The sequence below is a fragment of the Spea bombifrons genome, chromosome 3 (assembly GCF_027358695.1).
Source record: "Spea bombifrons isolate aSpeBom1 chromosome 3, aSpeBom1.2.pri, whole genome shotgun sequence".
In the NCBI taxonomy this organism is placed as follows: domain Eukaryota; kingdom Metazoa; phylum Chordata; class Amphibia; order Anura; family Pelobatidae; genus Spea; species Spea bombifrons.
This window is the reverse complement of record NC_071089.1, coordinates 9,036,548-9,060,552: the sequence shown is the minus strand read 5'-3', so window position 1 is coordinate 9,060,552 and position 24,005 is coordinate 9,036,548. Positions and strand designations below refer to the sequence as shown.

Below are 24,005 nucleotides of genomic sequence, written 5' to 3'. Positions count from 1 at the left end.
CAATTTGGATCCATATTTTTTGCATAAATTGGCATTCCACACCTTTTTTTTCATAACTCTTGTGATTTGATTTTTTTAGTAACTGTTTGATGACCAGGACATATCAACTGATATTACGTACGATATTAGTGAATTTACAAAAGTGAATTTTAGTCCGATTCGTGTTAGTTTGCATTTTTTGCTGACTTATATACACTGGCTGTTTAGTAAATAGATCTCGTTGTGGCACATGAACATTCCATTGCGATGGTACACTACCCGGGCTCCTCCTCTTCTGGTGGATTCGCTTCATGAAGGGGTGGGGCTAGCCATGTGGGGGGAAGGGCCATCTATACATAGAGGAGGGGCTAGCCCCAGCCAGTATTAAATGAGCAGGGAGTAGGAGGGAATGTCGGCGAAGATTGATTGTGGCCAAATGCTGCAACGTGAAGAACGTGCCATGCAGACCAAGGAAAGCAGCCCTTCACCCAGAGACTCTGGGTCAGTCCCGGGAAAGCTCCTAATTTTTCCAATGCCACAATGGAACGAAGCAGTGTTTTTAATTAGTTGGAAACATCAATGACCCTAATTAGAAAGAGTATAGATTGGACTGGCTTAGTCCATGGGGCTTTCTAGAATGCCAAACATGAGAGGAGCTGCCATGAATTACTCTCCTAGTCTTGCATGCTGGAAGCGGTCAGAGAAGGCATAGGTTAAAGGATTCAAGGTACGGATCTGCCGGTAGAAGCTAGCCAGTTATCATCAGCTCTGAGAAGATTAGCCTCGGCTTGAATACACCGGTTTGCCTACATAGTTTCTGTAATTTGTATTGGCTTTGTCGGAATCGTGACTTTTTTTTCAGCTTTCAGATGTCATCCTGTCATTAGCATCTAAATATTTAAGCGTGCTTTATAAGCATGTGCGATTTCTGTAAGCACAGGAAAACATTCAAACCAGGCCTTAATTGACACAGGAAGTCTCCCGATAGAATTCTATTTGAGTCGTTTTAACTGCTTCAACAGTTCCAGGAACAACAAGCAGATGTGTATTATTAGTAAAGAGTTGCACAGATGCCGCGAGCCATGATTTATTCAAAACATTTCCGCCAAAAGATGTTTGTGCAACTAATTATTTTATTATAGAATTAATGACTGTATAAAATCAGTTTAGATATATTATATGGGATGATATTAATTAAATTAGGTTAGTACATCGGGAATATCAAAGGACACTTTAATTATATATGTTAATAACCTCACTCATATTACTGAATGTAAGAAAACTCATTTTATGTTCTAACGTTTCTGATTGCTGTCTTCCAATCGGTTTTAAAGGCACAGTCTAATGACCCTGACACCCTGAATATAGAAAGATGCATATTAAAGTACTCTGTGGGTAACTCTAATCCTCTGTGAGTACTTTAATAAGCATACTTCCAAAAAGAATATATATATATATATATATATATATATATGAAATGGCTGCTGAAATGGCCAACACACACAACAAGCAAACAATCAGCACACCCAGGTGTGCAGAAGTGGGCTTTAAACTGCATCCAATTCCCTTGATTTAGCTCTTTGGTAAGCATGTAAAATTAGACTGGACTCACCAAAATTAGGGTACTTTGACGTAATGGCGGCGAAGCAATATATGGCTCTATGGTGTGACGGGATCCCCAATATTCATGCCTTAGATAGGTGTTCTTAAATAGTACTTACTGGGTCTACAACTGATCTCTTGCTTTGATTAGGGGGGTATTTTTTAGGGCTTAAATGCACATTTACACTCTTTTAAAATGTTTTAACTATTATGTGCCCCATACAAGACTACTGAAATATATTTCCTAATTTCTTTAGAATTATTTAATAAATCTTGCTTTATTGTTGAAGTTGAGTGTTTAAGCACTAGATATCCAGGAGTGGCAGCCAATTGCAATTTTTCACTTGAATTATCCAGATGGACATTAACCTTTTCTTTACAAGAATCATTATCTGTAAAGTCATCCATAGTAGAATCATCTTTGTTTAATTTCCCTCCAGATGATGCAAATACATTTGGAAAGAGCATTCTTGTTTATCATAATTTTTATACTTTTTTATGTTGCCTTTTTATTTTTATTTTTTTTAAATATTTTAGCCATGATTGGGAAGTGGCTGCATGAAAGGGTAAAAAGGTCCTTCTTATAATATAATTTAATATCAAGTTGACTTTGCCAAAGTTTTATTTAACTTATTTCTAATTCCAGACGTAAAAACCTGAACATGCCGCGTGGAATGTTATCTTCGATCTTATTATACACTCCACTTCGTTTGCTGTTAAACCTTATAAGATCTTAATATATATCTTTCATGCAAGGTTCTTTTATTCCGAAAATAAATTTTCTCATTTCTCTTCTTTCTTACCTTTCCTTTTTTTTTTCTTCTCACTTTCTTTTCTCTTTATTTTTATTCCCTCTCCTTTTATAATATCAATTCATTCCATAAGCTACTTTTACAACAAACCAAATCGGGAGGGTCCTTATGCAAGCCATGTTTTACCTTTACTTTAACCCCTTAATGACAAAGCCCGTATATGTACGGGCTCAAAATCCATTGTTTTCAATGGGTTTAGGGACCGCCCATTGTCCTTAAGAGGTTAAAGAACTGCAAGTGGGTTTTAACTCAGGGACCAGATATAATTGTATATTCAATAATATACACACCATGTGATTAAACCAGTCTTTGGTTTAAACAGGAATTCCGTATAATACCGGCAAACAGGAAAAAGTCACAGTAGTGTATTTTAGGTAGTGTTATTTCCAACAGCAGTGACCCATTCAGAGACTGACTCCAATTAAGAATTTTTAATAAGGTACAGACCATATTTTGGTTCTAACAAATAATATAAGCAAAATAAATTATTATAAATGATCCCAAAGCACTAAGGGCAACACACACATCTCATAAAATAAGATTGCACACTATAGTCATGTGCTTGTTACAACAATTCTATGTATATGAATGGAATGAAATAAATCAAAAACCTTAAAAAAGCAAAATGGACCAAAACCATTTTGGACAAAAGTTTTGTTGAATTTTGGGCCCAACGAATTTTGTTTCCTGGCCTTTTGGTCTCGGATGTAAATTGGAGGGGTTTTTTTTACATTTGGAAACAAGATTCGTTGTCACTCGCCCTCATTCACTCTCTCATGCTCTTTACACTCTCTCACTCCGACCGCTTCCATGTGCTGTCTCCTCGCCTCGCAGCTTCTTCTCTCGCATTTTCTTGTTCTTATCTATTCTTTCTTTTTTCTTCGTCCACTGGACCAAAAAAGTGTTCTTTCTTCCGTCCGCTTTTGCATGTACAACAATAGTAGGTGCAGCGTACCCTTCTTCCATGGGAGATCATGGAATCATATTGTTGTTTATTGGTTCAGACAGCCTCTCTATGGTTGGGGAAGGACTGGAAATTAACTGATACGCAAATTCTACCACAAATCTCAGCACAAACCTATAGAAAGTTTTAATAAAGGGATTTAGCTGTGATTATGATACTTAAAATGCTCTAAAGAGAAAACTGTTGATGTTCCAAGGGACTTTAAGGGTTAATGTAACATAAAAGTGCATGCTGCTATATTGTACAGGGATGCAGCTTTCTTATCCCCATAGCAACCCTAGAATCCGCAACCGTTCTGTCCTTAGCAGCAGGGCCGTTGTGCCATCACTGTGCTCATTGAAATTGTAACGGAGCTTCTTCAGCCAGTGTCTGCTATCAAAATTATTTAAAAGATTCCTGACTTAAACCCTTAGAGACGAGGCCAGGCCTTACCCGCCTTGATACTTCCAATAAAGAAGTGCATAAAACGAACGCCGTGTTGTAAAATAGTGTTTAATATGTATTTCTTATTTTTATTTATAAAATGAGCAGAATAAAATTACCTACGCTGAAATATTTAAGACTTGATACTCGATGTCAAATGTTGCCATGACGTCCTCTTGAACAATTAATATAATGGATCAGGCATTTGGAGAGTGGGAGATATTTTGGAAAAAAATAATAAAAGACAAGGGGAAAGTGAAATATGAACTCCTTCCATTTGTGTTAGTCTAAACGGTATATTGAATTAACAGATAAAAAAACATGGAAACATTGAACCTGATACTATATGCATTTGGCCTATCTAGTCTGCACATTTCCTGTCTGTTTTGAAACCTGTTTTTTAAGTTAATTTAATGTTCAGGATTGCATTACTGCGCTAAGACTACTTCTGCAGAAAGGCGAGTCAGTTAATCAAATAAGCTTCATGAGGCAGGGTTGTATTGTATTGCTTCTAATTTGTTTGACCTTTCATATTGGAGCATGTCATCATTCCTCATTTAAAAAAAAAATCTACCCCCTCAAACTGATAACAGAATGTAAGCGTGCCCTTGGCAGGTCAGTGTAGATACAGGTGGCAGTTTAAGAGTCTTCTTTGGGCAAACTCCAGTAAAAGTTAATACCTCCCAACTGTCCTGTTTTCCAGTGGCCAAAAATTGAAAACAGGAAAGTTGGGCAGTATGCACTTCTACTTGCCTGCAGAGACTGTCCTGCCAAGTTGCACCACTGAATTTATGCAAAAAAAAATTATATGCATGTTTTTAATAATGGGGGTCAGTGCCATCACGGGCATACTGGGCAGTTGCTTATAGGTAGTAAAGACTGTGCCATGCACTGATGGTGGTACAGCATGTCTGCTATCATTATATAATGATCCAGACACAGACAGTGGTACAGCATTACTCCTATCATTATATAGTGATCCAAACATAGACGGTGGTAGAGTATGACTCCCATCACGATATACTGGGCCAGACAATGATGGCGGAACAGTCAACTGTCATCATTATATAATGAGCCAGGGAGTAATAGTGGTACAGCATGACTCCTATTGATATATACTGAGCCAGGGACTAACAGTGGTACAGCATGACTCCTATCTTTACATAGTGAACCAAACATAAATGATGGTACAGCATGACTCCAATCACTATATAGTGAGCCAGACATAGACAGTGGTACAGCATAACGCTTATCACTTATACTGAGCCATACAATAGATTGTTAAACACCAAGGTCTTGGAGATCTATAAAATAATTTGTATAAAAATCATGCCACTGTTATGTGGTATAAATATAGTAAAAATAAAAGTAGGCCTGGGGCCTACAATGCTGTTAAGACAGTCTTGAATGGGATTGATCAATTAAATAGCGAGTTGTAGGGAAGCATTAGCACGTTAAATTTCTTTTTTACTTAATTGACTAACTTGAGAAACTTGCCATAGTTGGCCCTTTATAACACATCATTAATGAAGTAAGATGTAAATCTTCATCCGATCACAAGGTTTAATGAATAAACCCTGTTATGGTTTGGAGCCATGGCCAAAGTGAAATATTTTTTTATACATAATTAGAATAGAAGGCTTATGAGAAGTCACTAATGTTACAAACATAAATACATAAAATAATGAACATGATTCTATTTAATTGCTTAAAAATGTGGAGTATAATTTTAATGGCATGCTTTAAATTTTCAATAAAAAAATAGAAAACTCCAAGTATCACACATCACATTTTTGAAAGTTTGAAAGCATGGAAGAACACTATGCCATAGGAAAGGCAAACCCGAATGTGACTTTCTTGCACAATGAGTAGAGCTGGTCCTGCATAATGGATAGTTAAAATAATAAGAGTCCTCATACTGTGCATTATACATGGTCATCTCAGCCATTCCTGGAATTCAGTGGCGCTGGACTTTTAGAATGAAAAGTGAGATTTATGAAATGTCTAGCTTTTCCCCAAACTTACAATTGTAAGAACACATCTCATCTGAAATAGGAGTTATTTCTTCTAATTCTTGGACAGATGTAAAAATGTTATATTCCTGTTTAACTTTAAAAATAATGTACCTTATTTTAGGGAAAACAGAGACTTGAACATACCGTATTGGCCCGAATATAGGCCGCATTTTTTCCCCCACTTTAAGTCTTTAAAGTGGGGGTGCGGCCTATATTCGAGGTCTAGCGTCCGACGCCCGGGACATGCAGTCCCGGACGCCGGGCAGGCAGCGGGGTTAGGATACAGATCCCCCGCAGTGGTGCAGGGGACCTGCATCCTACTCCCCGATACGCTCAGACAGCCTCCCCTGCCAGCACTTCCCACGGGGGGAGTACCGGCACGGGAGGTTGTCTAAGCGCATCGCACGGACGTTCACCGGCAGCGGCGATGCGCCGTTGCCGGTGAACATCCGCACGATGCATTTTAACCCCCCCGACTTACCAGGGCAGACTCTCGGGTCTCTTGCAGGGCACCTACGCAATATGCGTATACAACTTCCGGTGCCGGCACTTCCGCTGAGTGTCGGCACCGGGAGTTGTATACACGATGTGCATAGATGTCCCTCTCCAGCCCCGTAAGACACCCGGGAGTCTACTCTGGTAAGTTGGGGGGGGGACAGAGTGGCAGCATATCTCGGGGGGGGGGGACAGAGTGGCAGCATATCTCGGGGGGGAGGACAGAGTGGCAGCATATCTCGGGGGGGAGGACAGAGTGGCAGCATATCTCGGGGGGGGTACAGTGGCAGCATATCTCGGGGGGGGAGAGGACAGAGTGACAGCATATCTCGTGGGGGGGAGAGGACAGAGTGGCAGCATATTTCGGGGGGGGACAGAGTGGCAGCATGTTTTTTGGTGCTTTTTTAAAGAAAAAAACTTTTTCTTTAAAAAAGCACCAAACTTTTAGGGTGCGGCCTATATACGGGGGCGGCCTATATCCGAGCCAATACGGTATTTTAAATATTTTACATATGAACATATTTTAGACAGAGTATGTATACAAATACAGTTACCTTTCAGAGTGTTCCAGCACCACAAGAAAACCATAGTGTGCTGTTCTGGTGGAGTATTTATGAGACTTCATAGCATTTTTAGGATTTTCCACCAACCTCTATTATCCATCATACCTGGGACCTTGTGGGCTCCAGCTACCCAGAGCCTACCCTTGTGGAACACGGCCAGGACTGCCTCTGATGTCAGTGGGCGGTCCCGCTGATGTCGGTGGGCTGGCCCAATGATGTTGGGGGCTTTTCTGCTCATATCAGTGGGCGTTCCCGCTACCATCATTGGCCGTTCCCGCCACCGTCAGTGGGAGTTCCAGCTGACATCGCGGGAAACACCCCCATTTAAAGGGGAAATGGGAGAGTATGTCTATAACAGTTAAATTGCTTAACTTTTCATGTAAATGCTAGCTTTAATGATTACACCTCCACAATATCCATAAAAAGTTCCTCAATTTTCTCTAAATACATACCTGCCCAGCCTCTCCACTCGTCTGATGATCAATGTCTTCAATGTCTGTCCTCTCCTAGCTTCTACCGAACATGCTCACATACAAGACTTCTGTAGGGCTGCCTCCATTCTCTGGCATGCCCTATACTCGTTTATCAGACTCTCATCTTGTCTCCAGAGGACAGTATACAATCACTTAATATTAATCACTCATCACCTGGCCCAAGAATACTATGGAGCCTCCATGATTGACTTTCCACCCGATACTCTTAAAAAGCCGGAGCACCAGGACAATGTCACGATCCGTAACAGTGTTTTATATTTTGTATGTTTTATGAATCATCTTTTGTGGAACTGTTCTTCTGACTTTAAAATGTCATAACAGCTCATAATATACAGCGCGTTTAGAAGGACACAATAAGCAGTGTGGTATATGGCATCCGTGTCTTTTTAAAATTCTATCTTTCAAGATAATTTCTATAATATGTTTTTTTTATTACTTTTACTGTCAGCTTAGCTCAATCATAAATAATCTCAGCAATACAACTCGGTGCCAAAACAAAATGTTTCCGTAACACAAATTCTTGTTTTAAAGCTGTTATCTTCTGGAATATTATTCCTGTCCTTAAGCACAATTTGTCCCTCTCGTTTTTGGAAAAGTCACTCTAATGCTTTGCTTTGGCAGTCTTCTGCAACAATTGCAGAAAATATCCCCTGGCATACACAATTCATACATGTTTTTCCTTAGTTCTATTTAAAGCTTTATCTATTAAAATAAGAAAAAAACATAAAAAAACAAATGTCTGAATAAATGGATTTATTTTTGTGATGTCAGCAGGAAGAGTAAGGCAATAGTACATTTGGAGCACTTAAGTCCTAGATTGAGAAACTTCTCAAGTGTAGTACAGTCAATTGCTAACATATAGTTTGAGTTAACTTGACCACCAGCTCACAGTGACATGCTATAAAAAACTACTATTTATGGAATTCTGATTTCTGTTGAGTTGGAGGGTGATTAAAAAAAGACTGATGACTTGACAAAGTTTACTTGGCTCCTCAGGAGGAAAGGAGACGGCTCAGAGTTCCAGAAAACACAACAGGGCTGCCAAACGGTCGTTGACTTGACATCCAGCCTCAAAGCCAATGGATGGACATGGAGTAAATGGCTGGGTAACAGACTTCAGGAGGAACTCAACAGCAATCAAGTTCAGCATTTTACTTATCTCGGCTTACTGGATGAGTTGCTATTGTAATTCAACCAAAAATTGTCACTGGAAGCCATACTTGGCATACAATATATATATATATAAATATACAGATGTTTGGGGTCACTCAGAAATGTCACTGTTTTTGAAGGAAAAGCTAATTTTGTCCATTAAAACGACATGAAATGGATCAGAAATCCAGCACAGACGGTGTTAATGTTATAAATGACTATTGTAGCTGGAAATGGCTGATTTTTAACCGAATATCTTCATAGGCATACAGAGGCCCTTTATAACTCCCATCACTCCTGTGTTATATATATATATATATATACATACAGTAGACTTGGGTGCTGGCCAACTCTTCGTGTTCATCTTCGTGGGGGAAAAATCTTCGTAGTCCACGAATATTCATCCGTCCCTGTGTTCGGGTTGGGCGAATATTTGTGTACATTCTTTGTGTTCATTTTTTTTCTTCGTTTTTTTGTAGAAGGAGTTAATATGGGGTTAACGCACTACGAACTACGCAGCAGCTTTGGCATCAGGATTTTAAATGTCCGTACGAGCAACCCTATTGGTCGACGCCAGGAGCCTCCTCTGCCCTGTACTTCATTGGTTGATGGCAGACCAGTTCCCTGCACCCTTCGAGTTCGTATTCATGTTCGCCCGAATACGAATGCACAAGTCTAATATACAGTATATATATATATATATATATATATATGTGTGTGTGTGTGTGTATGTGAGTGCATTGTATATACTTCAACACGTTTCTTATGTTGTAATCAACAAACCAAGAATACGTGTTCATCACATTAATATTCCTTCTGTGCTATTATCTATTTGTTATTGCTTTTCTCTTGTAATCGTCTAGAATAAGAGTAAATCCAAATTAGTGTTTTGTTTTCATTTTGCCTTCATTACATTCTAAATCCTAACACGAGAGAATCACACAGCGGATGTTTGCTGACGTGGGAAATGTGTCATTCTCGAGTATTAAATAATCATTCGGTTGAGGAAGTACACAGCAATTATGAGAAATGTCTTGACCGGTATTTTTAAATGCCGTGTGTTAAGGATAAATTACAATCTTGAGGGGTCAAATGTATTATTATTTATTATTATTTATTTGGTATTGTTATTATTAAATCATAAATTAAGTAAAGAGAAAAAACAATATAAGTAATTAGACGTGTGCATTCAGATTCATACAAATTGCACATTTACTGGCTTCTGGTAAAATCGGTGATTTGTATGAATCTCTGAAAATGAGGCCAGACCCCCCCCCCCCACGAACCGGATGAAAACAAAGCAAAAAGCTCTGATTTTTTTATCCAAATTTCGTGATCCCACATTCACTCATACTCTCTCACACTCTCACTCTCTCACAATCTCATTCACTCTCCCTTCTCGGCCGACCATTTCCGCTTCTATCTGCTATCTTCTATCTTGATGCCAGAGGAGCCCCCTGGTGGTGACCAATAGAGTTGCTCTCATGGACTTTTAACTCCTCACATTGAAACTTGACCCGGGGAGACCATTGGTTTCAGCGCCAGTAGTTAAAGGTCCATAAGAGCGACTCTATTGGTCGCCGTCAGGGGCCTCCTTTAGCATCAACCAATGAAAGGCTGCTGCTCCTGGCCCCTGCCAGCGACCAATAGAATCGCTCTTACGAATCTTTAACTTCTTGCGGGATCGTACGGATTCCCGTTCCCATTAACCCCTGCTATGCCACACAGACTAAAGATAGGCAAGAGGCAGTGAATTGTATGGGGAGAAGGGACCAGGGAGATTAGCTAGGAGAAACTTACGTAGGAGAAAACGTATTCTTCAATTATCTGGCAATTGGTACTCAAAAGAATATATCCCTACAGTTTATTATAGCGAATCGCAATGTGGTCAGGAACCATTCTAAGAAGGGCTGACCTTGTGCTGTTATGGAATCTTGTTTTACAAGTGTTTTACTCCTTGTCTACTTTTGGAATGGTGAAGTCAGAAACCCACAGGTTATATGTGACTAATGGCCACTTCATCTACCCTGCTCCCGTTTGCAGATAGGATTCCACTCAATTTTCTAAGCTTATTGTCTGGGATCATCATGTTCTGCCTCCTACACCTAGAAAACAATTCTCCGATATCCTTATTCCTGAATCAACGCTGCCAAGATTCCAAAGCAACCTCCTCAAATCTGCCATCCCACTTATGTATGTTTCCAATCTTTATACAAATGTATTGCCAGACTCCTCCACGCAACTACTTCCTTCTCTGCTACTTAATTGTGTAGATTGTTTGAACAGGTGTTTGTTTGATCAATATTAAAAAAAAATTTGTAAAAATTTGTAAAAAAACTATTTGTAAAAAAAAAAGCTCAGCTCTTCAAAATTGTGATTAAATTGCCAAAACTCAAATCTGAGTGTTAGCTTTATTGCATCGGTTTTGTTGTTTCAAGTGAGAAGATCCTCTGAGGTCATTTTGTTCATAATGCATTTACTAAAGAAAACAGATTTTTATGTATGAAAATGTTGCATTGATTTTTTCCTAATTATTTAAAAAAAACAAGGATACAGTGTTGACCATTTTGCACAAAAAACAATAAAATTCAATATATTTATTTCTTACAGTCACCCTTTTTGCACCACTGGTGCTTATGCTTTCAAGGACCACAATTTTACCCATGGTTTTGGTTGTGAGTGCTACAAGTTTAAATTATAAATAAATACATTTATGTGTCTTTTTTTGTTTTTCTGTACTTATTCTCATAAAAGCAGAGATCTATATTACACTACGACTCCATTAACCTTTAGGCTTGGATCAGACCCCCCCCCACAGAAGAGCTGCTGATCAGTTACTGACCAATCAGCAGCCTTCTCTGTCAATTGAGAATAAAATACCTAGATCTCTAGACAGTGTGTACCGCTCTCTAATAGAGAACATTGTAAAAAAAAAAGTTAAGAAAATTTGAAAAAAAATGTTAAAAGTAATTTTAAAAAAAAGGAATTATATAAATATAACATTTAAAAAATCCCCAATTGTGTTATCTATTCCTAAAATAAATAAAAAAATATATTTAAAAAAACAAAAAAAAATGTTAATTTGAATCATGGAGCAATTGGCTAAATTGGGAGATATTGCTTAGCATGGAATGTTTTTTTTTTTTTCCTGTAGTCACTCAACTACAAAGCAAAATTGTGAAAAAAATGTGAAAACACCCCCACAAAATGTTACCAAAGTTTTGGAAGAGATTAGTGGTAAAAATGGCTGCCTGAAAAGTCTCAAAATGGTCCTGGTGAATTTACCCATTTCAGTAATATATAGTTTTTTGGGGGTGGTTTGGGGTTCTGTTACCACTATTGCAATTAGACTCCCACCATGCCATGTTTGAAAAAACAAATGTAATATTTGCCCTTTAACGGCCAAAAACGATGAAAATCCTAGGCATGTAGTGTGGTATCCAAATCAGGACAAGTTAATGAATATATTTTAGGCCTTTTTTCCCCTAATTGGCAATTTTTTATACAAGTAAAAGAAGTAAGTAAAGAATATTTTTTTGCCATTTTTTTTAAAATATTCATACGACATAATGTCATTTAAAAACATGGTTTCAAAACAAAGCCCTACTTTTTGGTAAAAAAAAATGTAAAAAAAAATTCTAATTTGTGCGGATTCACGATTGATCAGGTCCTGTAGTGTAAAATAGCCCTGGTTCCGAAGGTGTTAAGAGCATCTCTCTTCAGGGAGTAGAAGCGAGGAGAGCGTTACATTAATGCAGACCTCTGTGCCTGCGCTTAGGTCTCGGCAACCTGGACTGAAGGATTTCTCATTCACAAGAATACTATATTTAGTAATCTATGAAAAACAAGATTTTCCAAAACCGTATTATTATTATTTTTTTTAATTCGGGTATATATAGATTAATATAGCTCACCTAGAAGGTAGAAGAGAGAAAAATCAATATTTTGCTTTCACAAGCTGTAGCTAACATATATTATTTCTGTATATTAATGAATCGCAAAGCGAAGTGCAGTCTCCTAGCACTTATTATCAGTGTAGGGTTCCTCATTTTTAATGTGCGTGCTCAGAAGCGTCGCTTTTCATAATAAAACTGTGTTTCCTACACGTCAGCTTGAAGGTACTTAGTGTTAGCTTTAGCTTCCATTACTTAAAAAGGTGATTTAACCCCTTAAGGACAATGGGCGGTCCCTAAACCCATTGAGAACAATGCATTTTGAGCCTGTACATGTACGGGGTTTGTCATTAAGGGGTTAATCTATATTGTTAAAATCAAAACGGTGAAATGCACGCATCCGCGTTAAAGCTTAACTCTTTCTTGACTCCCAATTTCTGTTTATTCAACATGGAAAAGAAAAAAACAGCTGGGCAGATATGCAGCGCCCTCCGACAGGAGAGATGAAAAAATATGTAGAAACGCCAGTGCGCCCAATTAAAAACACAACTCTTTATTGATCTTCACACATCCATAAGAACAAGACAGAGAATGCGTGTCTTACGCATTTCGCCCATATGGATTTAATCATAGACAGGTGATTCTCGTATAGGAACCAATATTTAAAGTAAAATTCAACCAATCAGCACTGAATTCATCCAATAGACTTAATTGCTTAGACATGTTACAATTAAAGCAAATGCATAATCGGATCTATACAAAAAAGAAAGATTTCATCAACACTGAAATATTATATATATATATACCACACCAGATATTTCCACTCCAGCAGCAGGTCAGATGAGTGTGTGTGTCGGCCGACAGCCCACTGAGTATTTGCCTGATGTGCCACATGGCTACTTCTGGCCGGAATGCAAGCTATATTTCAAGCAATTAGGATCTTTATTAAGATCGAGTTGCCAGGACACCTTATCCTCGGTGAATGGCACCACCTTAAAACACTTTGAATTGTATCTTGCCTGGCCAAAAAGTGACCTCTACATTTTGCACCCTACACAGCAGACTTGTCTGGTTTTATGGATAAACATGATAAAGTGTTGAATTTTCATAAACAGTATCAGCTTGTAAGTCAAAATTACATGTGTCTCTTATTAACCAATATTTAAGAGTCAATATGTGAAACGTTAAATATAATGTCTTGTGCAATTCTTAAATATGGTTTTGCCAATCAGGGTAGAGATTTTCTTGTACACAAGGTCCATTCTATTCAATAAAGACTGAGTTGGTCTTAAACCTACAGATGATGTTTGCAAGGGACCTCTACAGACCTGGCCAAAACATATGGTGCTCAGCTAGGGGGTCGCTCCACCGATTCAGATCCGATGAGCTTCCCAAGACTACATCTCCTAAGTTGCCAGAAGATACATGCTCTCGCCTGTAACTCTTAAAAAGTATACTTTCACATGATTTGGAATCTATCATCACAGCAAGAGGTCAGAGGAGCTTAAGGCTGCAATAGAGCAACAATGATAAATACAAGAGATTTTAATGAATATTGCCAGAGATGAGCACCAAAATAACCCCAGCTAAAGATGTTCTTCGTCCAAAATCAGCTTCTTTTCTGATGTAATAGCATCCATAGCTTGTTTAACGGATTATTGAAGTTTAATGAAAAACACCCAAGAAAGAAAATTTTGCTGACTTCCAAAGAAACTCTTCAGCTGAGCGCAGTACAATGTCATATGACCGGACAGGTCAATGCCGTCTTGAGCCAGATCCTTTATTCAGCTCGCTTTGACATGGGCTGTGGGCGAGATATGCCATCTCGCACATCTCTAAAAGCTCCTGATAACTCCAAACTGAAAGGGCCCCGAACGGCCCCTTCTTGTGTTGCCTTATCCAGGGAAGTTTCACCCAAGTTAGTTAAATGTTCAACTGTCATCCATCATCTCCACCAAGCCACGGCAACCCATGCTACTGTTGTGCAGAAAATGTATGTCAAGAGCCGCCGGCGCCTATCACATTCAGCTCAAACGCGAAATAAGGGGACGGGAAGAAGGGTTTTGAATAGTAAGGACAGCAGATGTCCCTGCATGGTATAACACAAATAGAATATCCAAAACGGTTCACTGTGGAAATCATGCGCTCATATCACACATGAGGCAGGAAGGCAGCTGGAAGGAGCGGTGCTCTTTAATAAGCATGTGCCTAGATTAAGCTGCACAGATGTACAGAAGGTTTATTTATGAGGGTTCTATAAACATCACACTACAGCAATGTGCCAAGTGACCTCACATGCAGTGCGCCGTCAGCTTTCCCAACTGCCGGAAATCTTACACATGTCATACCAGGACCGCATTTACATTTTTCTTATTATTTTTTTTAGCGCCAAAGAGAGTGAAAGGGAGCAGAATATGTATATTGCCATAATAATAATACAAATAATAAAAATAATAATAAAATGTGGGAGACAGGAGGATATATTCATAATCTGCAATGTGGGTGTAAGCCTCTAAAAGTGGAGCAAGCGTCAGGAACAGTCCAACGGTTTCTATGGTGACTACACCAAGTTTAATAGAATAGCTCTTAGTATATAATGTATATAAGTTGTATCTTATATAAACATTGTAAAGTTTTGAGCTGGGAGACTGTAACAGTGTTGCAAGCACAGTCAGAGATAAGGGGACCCTCTTACAATTCCCATCATGCTTAACTTTAGCAATTAATATCTGGCATTAGTATAAAGAATAGGTAAGGTCTGGATCTGAGGCTTGCATGATGGGAATTGTAGTCACATGGGCTGATGTGCACTGTAGTGTGGAGGTTAGGTGGGAGTGGACTGTGAAGGTGCTGATGCAAGGAAGGGATGCCTTAGACTGTTAGACACATAGATCTCCTGCTTCAGTCTGATCCAGGGATGGGATCTACACAGGCTCACAGATCTCCTGCTGCTTAGATCTTTGGGGGGGGGGGATTAGCTCTGCTCCGACACATGGTGATGTCAGATCTCCTGCTGCTCAGATCCAGGGGAAGCTCTGCAGAGACACAGAGCCCTGATAGATCTGCTTCTTAACATCTCTGCCCAGGAATACAGCAGCAGCAGCAGATCCCCAGCTTCAAACATCTGCTGCACACCAGACTGCAACCCCTTCCTTACTATCACCCCTTCTCCTCTCCCCAGTGCCAGCACATTCCCCATCTAACAGGTTTATCCTCCCACCTGTCTATGCCATCCCTCCTTTTTTCCTTTCTCGTCTCCTACCATTCCATCTATTCCTCTCTCATCCCACCTGCTTCCACTGCCTTTTACAAATCCTCTCTCCTTGCATTTTCTAGCCACTGCTCTATGTGAATCCTCTCTACCCCCATTGTACTCATCAGCCCCCTCTCTTAAGACAGCCACCCTCTATCTTTCCACCTCTGACCACCTTCAGTCTTCTTCTGGGGCTCTCAAGAGGGATCAAGAACCTGGAGGATTTCAGCCACATCCCTTTATTAATACTTTTATTCATTTTTAATGCAATAACATCATCCAGTCACACCATGTCTTTCCTTCCAGAGAGGACTCTGTACATAGTGTGGACATAAGAAGTAAGTGTTTTATCTTCTGTGGATCTGGCATAGTACTCTGCGTGTCGTGACTGCCTGGGAACTTTATCAAATAGTGGGGCTGGGGAGGAAAAACGATCACTATTGCTGAATTGCAGTTTTAGTGCATAATTGTATCTGTACTGAATTGGTTCTCATAAAATATTTGCAATATGTTGGGGGGATTAACCAAAAGTTATTTTTCCAGTAGTACCAAGGCTATCAAATATGAACCTCTCCATTGCATTGTCAATTTTTGTTTCCTTTGAATGTTTAAATTCACAAACTGGGGTTTAGGTAAAGGGTTAAAATACATATATTTTTTATTTAATAGCAACAGCAGAATGAATGGGTAGACCCTGAATTATTATTATTATTATTATTATTAATATTTATAATAATATATGCATAGCCCTTCTTTGAAAACTGGGATCTTGGTAAAATATTTTGGGTTGAATCTGTGTTTTTCATTCATTGTATAAATTCTGTGACATCTGAATTCAGGGGTTCTCATTAACAATCACACGTTCAAAGATTTTAGGGGTGCTGATGTTTCATCTGAGCTTTCTGTTACAATGTAACTGCAATAGGAGAAAGGATGTATGCGATCTGTACATTGGGAAATTACTAGACATTCAGGCACAGGTGAGATAGTGTAGGTGAACTGTATTTATCATTGAGTGTTTCCCTACAACAGATCTGTTAGCTGACATGAGTTGTTCCATTGAATTGGGTGATATATTGTGATTAGTCGTAATGATATGGTAAGGTTCTTTAATGAGTACATTTGCATTCGGAGTGGGGGATGGGATAGAGGCATCCACTTATCATGAAAACACAATGTTCAAAATGAAATGCATGAAACGCATATTAAAACCTGGAGGCCTTATATTGAAACACACTCAACCCCTTTAATGCCAACAGTGAGCAGCCACTTTTCTGTATACAAATTTGAACTGGTGAATGTACTGCGAGTGCAAGCAAGAGTATAGATCAAAAAGAAAAAAAAATGGTTTTAGATATCTTGATTTGGGTTTACGTTTTTGCATTAGATATTATCATGGAAAGACAATAAATTGCATATGATTCTGATGTCACAAGGAGCAATAATCAAAACACTATATATACATCTTCTACATCTTCTACATCTTCTATGTATCTATTTTCTCGCGATTCTCCATGACAAGTCTTCATAAGGCTCTGAAAATGCTGTTTAAGTGATAGATTTTTGACACTTTCTATGCTAAAGCGGCCAGGAACATTGTGCTACCTGCTGGTCTGTGGCTCGAAGAGTTAATCGGTCTAATAAATATCATAGTACTGATTTTCTTTGGCAGCTGTTAAGTATCCGTCAAGATTAATTGGGGCTCTTAGCTGATGGTTAGAACTTGCCTAACAGCAGGTATATGTTATTGAATGGTTCTTTGTCTTACATGCTCTTACACTCGAGGGACGTGCCCTGGTCTCTCTGATGAGAAGTGAGGTTCTTCTGCTTTTCATTAACGAAGATTGAAAACAGAGTCACAGGCGGGTCACGGAATGGGTTAACAAAGGACACCAGAAAACCATGGTGATGCCAATTAAGTAAAACTATGGATTTCCACTAAATTCATCCATATATCTAATTGGTATAGTATAGGTAACACAATAGATGGTCCAAAGAGGATACCAGGGAGGTGGTTGGGGGAGATGCCTCCTGGGCTTCTAAAGTTTTACTTGATTTGGATATTGCGAGATTACATGCTGCGAAGCTGATCCTAGAAAGCTAAGCTTTCTGTTTCTTCTACATGATGATTGATCCTTTCCCAAGAGGTTCTGCAACTTCTGAGTTCTGAAAATTCTGGCTGTTTTATAAGCTCGGGCGAAATATAATAATTTTTCTATAAATAACGATTAATGGCCGGACAATGCGAGGCCAGTAAGATTCCGTTTCCCATTCTGACAAAATGCTGCCGGCTACTAACAATCAGAAAACATATAGTCTCAAAAAAAAAACCAGCGCTGGATATAATTATGTTTTTGAAATAGCTCTCCGCAGAATATTGCATGTATCTAGAAAATGGGAAAACGAATTCCAGTCGTAGCTGCTGCTATGAAAAATTATTCGCACCATGATGTGCATTCACGCTGGCCGAATGTTTTATCTACAACCTGATAGTTCGTACAAAAGAAGTAACACGTTAGCTAGCAGAGAAATGCCATTTATCAAGAGAAAAACACAGCAGAAACAAAAAGAGAAAAGAAAAGTCGGGGAATGGAATGTCTCCGAAGTAAACACTCAAAGAACGGAACAGATTTAATGATTTTTATCATAAAAACAGAATTTGGCAGCAGATTGGAGATATTCAGCCCATCTAGTTTGTCTGTTTTTCCTGCTGTAAAGACCCAATCCTTAATCAGTCGTCATCTTAGATTTAGTAGCCATTTGCCTGTGCCATGGATGTTTTAATTCCCTCACTGTATTACCTTCTACCACCTTTGCTGTGAGGCTGTTCCACTTACCTACAACCCTATCTGTAAAGTAGAACCTCCTTAAATAAGTATAATCTGAAATCACAACGTAATTGTAAAATGAAGAGGAAAAGGAAGCACGTCTGCCATGGCATCCTTTCCTTGATTACTTTAAACGTTTATTAACAACCTAGGGATGTTTCAGAAGCTGTTTCCAACTCATCCTTTCAGCCTACTGGTAGCCGTTTATTGTGGATAATCAAGATCTGAAGACTTCGTCCTAGACAGGGTTTGAGCGTTTGAAAGTAAACTGTTGCCCTATTAAGATAGACAATGTATTTTATTCAGCAGGTGGAACAGCATCTTTAATTCAGATAACGTGTATTGCTTCGTTGTGGTTTAATTGTCCGCAGTTAAAAATGATGATGATGATAAGTCAGTGTCTTTGGTATACAAGTAGATTCTGTTGCAGGGTGCTTTAAAACGTGGCCTTATCACCACATCACCAAATGGAACGTCTTTGGTGACTGGACCATACCATTGTTTGCTATAACAACACAAACCAGAATCACAGATTTATACATAAAGCTCATAGTGCTTCTGAATCTCATAGAATTAAATAACATCTGTTGTATTTGTAAAGTTATAATTAAAAAAAATTATTGGCATAGAGTTGTGAGCCATGGCTGCCATCTGCTTGATTAAATGTTGGTATGGTCCAGGATTTTAACATTCACTAGATTTCCGATATCAAGGATTTAGGAGCACACGGATGACAAAGACATCTTTGAGAATGTTTTGTTTTCTTAGTTTGTAATAATCTCGGATATTTGAAACCTATTTCATTATGTAGAGATGGACGTAACGGTATGTCTACTCTAGGGAGCATTGAGAGACCAGAACATATTGGCAGGGTGTAAATTTAGAGGCTGTTTATTTTAATGACTATAAGAACAGTTTTCGCTAGAGGACTGTTTAATTAGTGGGTTGTATGCATGGATGGCTGGTATTGGGTACTCTAAAAGACAAATAGCCAAATTGTCCCAGCTATTCGCACTCGACATCAAGCCGTCGCTAGACAAAATCTAACGCAAAATAGCCGTGGGGGTCACCTCCCACTGTCAAACTTACGTTGGATACGCCTAATAAAAATTTTACTTTTCCCCCCCAAATACATATAAATTGGAGGTGCTACCGATTACTCTCAAGTTGTATAATCAGTTTGCTAAGAGAGTAACTAAATTAATATGGAAGAGTGGCAAGTCCAAGATCAACAGAGCAAAGCTGACCCAGCATAGAGAGAACAGGTGCTAGGCCATTTAGTGACTCCTCACACCAAAGTTTTGTTTCCCTTTGGGAACCTTAAGACAAAATACAAGAAGCAGGCAGCCCATTATGTTCAAACCGCTCAGTGCAGGATCCACTCACAACTGCTGAAAAATTATATTGATTGTCTATATAATCCTGAGATCAAGCAACACGTTTTTGCATCAGTCATGTGGGTGTAGGTGGCTCGGAAGGCTGTATAAAATTCACCTAGGGTGGACATGTTGTACAATTTCTGGATTTGCCCCCAAACCCAAATATTCTGGAGATCAATTAAAATGATTGCAGAAGAGTTGGTTTTGGCCTAGACATCCCCATCCCAAACTTCATTCAAGACACCTACTCCCTGCCGGCCAACTCCACTTTTTCTTTGATCATACCGACTCCTGGTCACTACGGCCTGCTTTCCAACCGCTCCCTACCCAATAAAGGCTAACTGGGGCTAGCTCCATTCGTATGTGTGTTTATTTCCACCCCCGAACAAACCCTGTGCCTCAGAAGAAGGAGAGCTCCCGGTAGGCTAGGCTGGGAAGTTCCCAGGTATGTCCACAATTCATAGAAAAGTTGATGAGCTGCAACTTCTAATGTACCTTACATTACGTTTACATCGTTACCACAGGGAACAGTGACAATATTCAACAATTTAAAATATAGTAATATTAGCACATGCTAAAACATACCGGGGCAGAAGGAGAAGAGGGCCCTGCTCTTTTGAGCTTATCATCTATTTGGTGGTTGAGGGGGAGTGAGGCAGTAGTAGAGGACTGCTTGAGTAGGGATAAGTTGAATGTACAGAGGATGATGTAGAGTAGTCCGTGTTGATCTTGCAGTGGGGCATGGGGATGACTTCTTTAGGATGCCGGTTGAGGGTATCAGGAGAGAAGGATCTATACTTATCAGAATAGGTGGGTTTTTTAGTGAGCATTTAAAATTAGAGCAAGAGAACGGGGTAAGGAATTCCAGACAAGTGGTTCAGCAGGCATAAAACCACAAATACGCAACGGGAACGGTAGGAGACATAAACAAGAGCAGAAAATCTATTTCAACACCACCGACACGACTCTAAGGCAAGAGAATGTAAAAAGTTGGGACAACGTATCAAGCATACATTCCGCACCTCACACTTGCTTCCTCACCGCTCAGATTTTTTGATTTTTATTTGTATTTTCGACATTTTTTTATTTTGTTGTCCTGGTGATATTTGTTTTCTGTTATTATTTGGTTTTCATATTTTGGTCATGGCTGGAACGAAGAGAGAGTTATAGGGGTTATAGGGCGTTTGTGTGAGAATTCCTCAACTGAAACACCTTGAGCTGCCAAAATCTCCGAGGTTGTTGGGAGGCTTTATAATCGAGTTATCCTTTCATTCCATTTAACTTCAATAATTTTATTAATAAAAAACCTTTTAGGTGATGGGATATCTTGTAGTTTCAGTTCATATTCCTCTGTTAAATTGTTTCACACTTTAATATTCTTTATCTTATTTCTTATTCCTCTTTGTGCATGAGATCGCACAGATGGCCCTATAAGTATTTGTATAGCTAATTAACACATCCTTTGAGCTTTTTTTCATGCTGTTTTTTGTTCTGTTTCAGATTCCTCTATTATGTCTGATAATTGTGAATAATTATTTACAGACTAGGAACCTGACTAATTTTATAGGAGCCAATAGATTGTAAGCTCACGAGAGCAGGGCCTTCTTCTCCTTCTGTATCAGTATGTCTTAACGTGTGCTAAGTCATTCCCTATTTTAAATTATTATATATTATATATTAAATATATTTACTGTAACAGCACGTCAGAATTTGAAGGTGCTACGTGAATGTAATGTAAAAAAAAAGCATGGCAGTAGCCGTGTTCATTTCCATGCCCGTTCAAACCATTTATAAACCTTCTATCATTTCAAACGGCCAAAGGGGGCTACATTTGTTTTAGGGGCCACAGTTGCAGATTTAGTGAGCAGTGGATGAGCCAAGCTGGACTTTCCCCCAACAGAAGCATAGTATGGACACTTGAGTGCTTGGTATTAGAAGAAACATCCTTTATTTGCTAATCTATTGATCCTAATCTTGCAAAATGTGCTTTAGTCCCCTAATATGATAAATATCCATAATTCTATAATACAAACCTTAATCCCTAACTGTATCCATAATATTATAATGCTAATACCACCCCTATGAATATCAGAATGTGATAAAACTTTCATAAAAAATACTAGGCTGACATCTTCTGGCACAGGGAGCAGGTAAAGCCAAGACCTAACTCCCCCTGGCAACTAACATACGCATTAGCACACACACTCACTCTAACACACAGACACACACTCACTCTAACACACAGACACATACTCACTCTAACACACAGACACATACTCACTCTAACACACAGACACATACTCACTCTGACACGCAGATTACTAACTCACAAACTCACTCCATCACCCACTTATGCATACTCACTGTATCACACCTTACCTTGCACTTCATCTCAAACCTCCCACCTCGTTATTCCACGCCTCATTCCATCACACACCCTTACCCTGCCTGCAGCTTTACCTTACAGCTGCTTCCACACTGTGCAAGCAGCCACAGCTTTATCAGCCTGCTTTCCCGCTGCCGCCCGTAGGCCAGTCCATGCCTCTTTCTCTTTATGGTGGTTTGAGGCAGACAATGAGAGATCTTGACAATACGGTCATGAGACAGAGACTGAGTATTTGGGCCTATACTAGCACACAGTATGGAGGCAAGCAAAGTGCATCAAAATTCAGCTTCTATAGTACGTGTAGTCCTGCATACCACATGTTTTCATGAAGACCACGCAGAACATAGTGCTAAAAAGGACAGACCGGGGATTAACATAGTAACATAGTAACATAGTTCATAAGGTTGAAAAAAGACCAAAGTCCATCAAGTTCAACCTATATTATCCCAGTAATAACTGGAAGGGCTGGTCCCATTTTGCCCATGACTGTGATTTTGTTTATAATAAGCTGGTATGATCCACTTTCACCCACTGTAATTTGCATGATGGTATGATCCAGGAATTAGTGGACGAAGAACATTCCATCTGTTTTATTTGTTCCAGCAATAACACTTATGCATTAGCTGTGAATGCTGCTTGATCTCTTGCATCTAAAATGAAACACTTAGGAAACTTCTGATGGACAATTTGAAATTAGATCCACGAGGCTATTCTTAATTCTTCTGCTTCACTCAACATTCTGAAACATAAATAGCGTATTTATGATATGAATACACTGTATCAGATGTATTTATGGCGCCCATCTGTTATGTTTTATTCTGGATTTATCAGTGAAAATTCTGTTCTTTATTTAGTGCAAAAAAAAAGCTTTTCTTGCAATGCATCAAATGGTAAAGACCAAGTTCCTCCATGTCTCATCGCATCCCACCGGTGTAGATTACTATTGATTTGTCATTACTTTCTTACTTAAATGATTGCCGTAACTTTATTCGCAAAAAGTCAACTTTCTTGAGCACTTAAAAATTAGCAAGGAAATAAAAGTAGACAACAGGCAACAGTGAATCAACACAATTTATGTGTTTTTATGTTTTATACTGAGTGTATATTATTAGTTTTTTTTGAGTGCTCCAACTCTTATTTTTATATAACAGTTTGTTTTATATTGTATAGTGTATATTTTTATATTGCAGTAGACATTATTCATAACAGTACACTTTTTGCTCAATTATAAGATGACCCTGACTATAAGACGACCCCCCCCCAAAATTTGAATATTAATTTAGGAAAAAAAGAAATACCCTGAATATAAGACTATCCTATAGGAAAAAAGTTTTACCAGTAAATACTAATTCTCATGTAAGCTGTTTTTTCATATTTAATAAAATCTATGATTGAGAATTTTATTTTTGTTTATTTTCCAGTCTGCCCCCAGTTATGCACATCTGCCCCCCAGATATGGCTTATACCCCCTATATGCCACTCTTCCTCCCTGATATGCCTTTTAACCCCTATATGCCACTCTGCCTCCAGAAAACCATTATACCCTCCATGCCACTCTTACTTACCCCCCACATGCCTCGACTTACTGATGCATCCCTAGACTTGTCCCCCGTGCTTCAGACTCCCTGGTGTCTAGTGGGGGTAGCTGGTGGAGGTCTGTGCAATGCGCACAGACAACTACCACTGCTGCTGGCCAGTACTTCCGCCAGGGCTTCTATGACTGAGCACCGGAAGGTCATATCAGGACCTTAAGACGGACGCTCTCAT

The 24,005-nt window shown here is 39.0% G+C and overlaps 1 protein-coding gene across 1 annotated transcript in view; it reads left to right on the top strand.

Annotated features, from left to right (window-relative positions):
• Nucleotides 1-15,325: 15,325 nt before the first annotated feature.
• KCNK2 (potassium two pore domain channel subfamily K member 2) overlaps nucleotides 15,326-24,005 on the top strand; it is a 59,675-nt gene continuing 50,995 nt past the window's right edge. Inside the window, exon 1 of the mRNA XM_053458700.1 lies at nucleotides 15,326-15,983. Within this exon, the coding sequence (XP_053314675.1) occupies nucleotide 15,983 (1 nt within the window). The 5' untranslated portion in view covers nucleotides 15,326-15,982. The remainder of the gene's footprint in view (nucleotides 15,984-24,005) is intronic.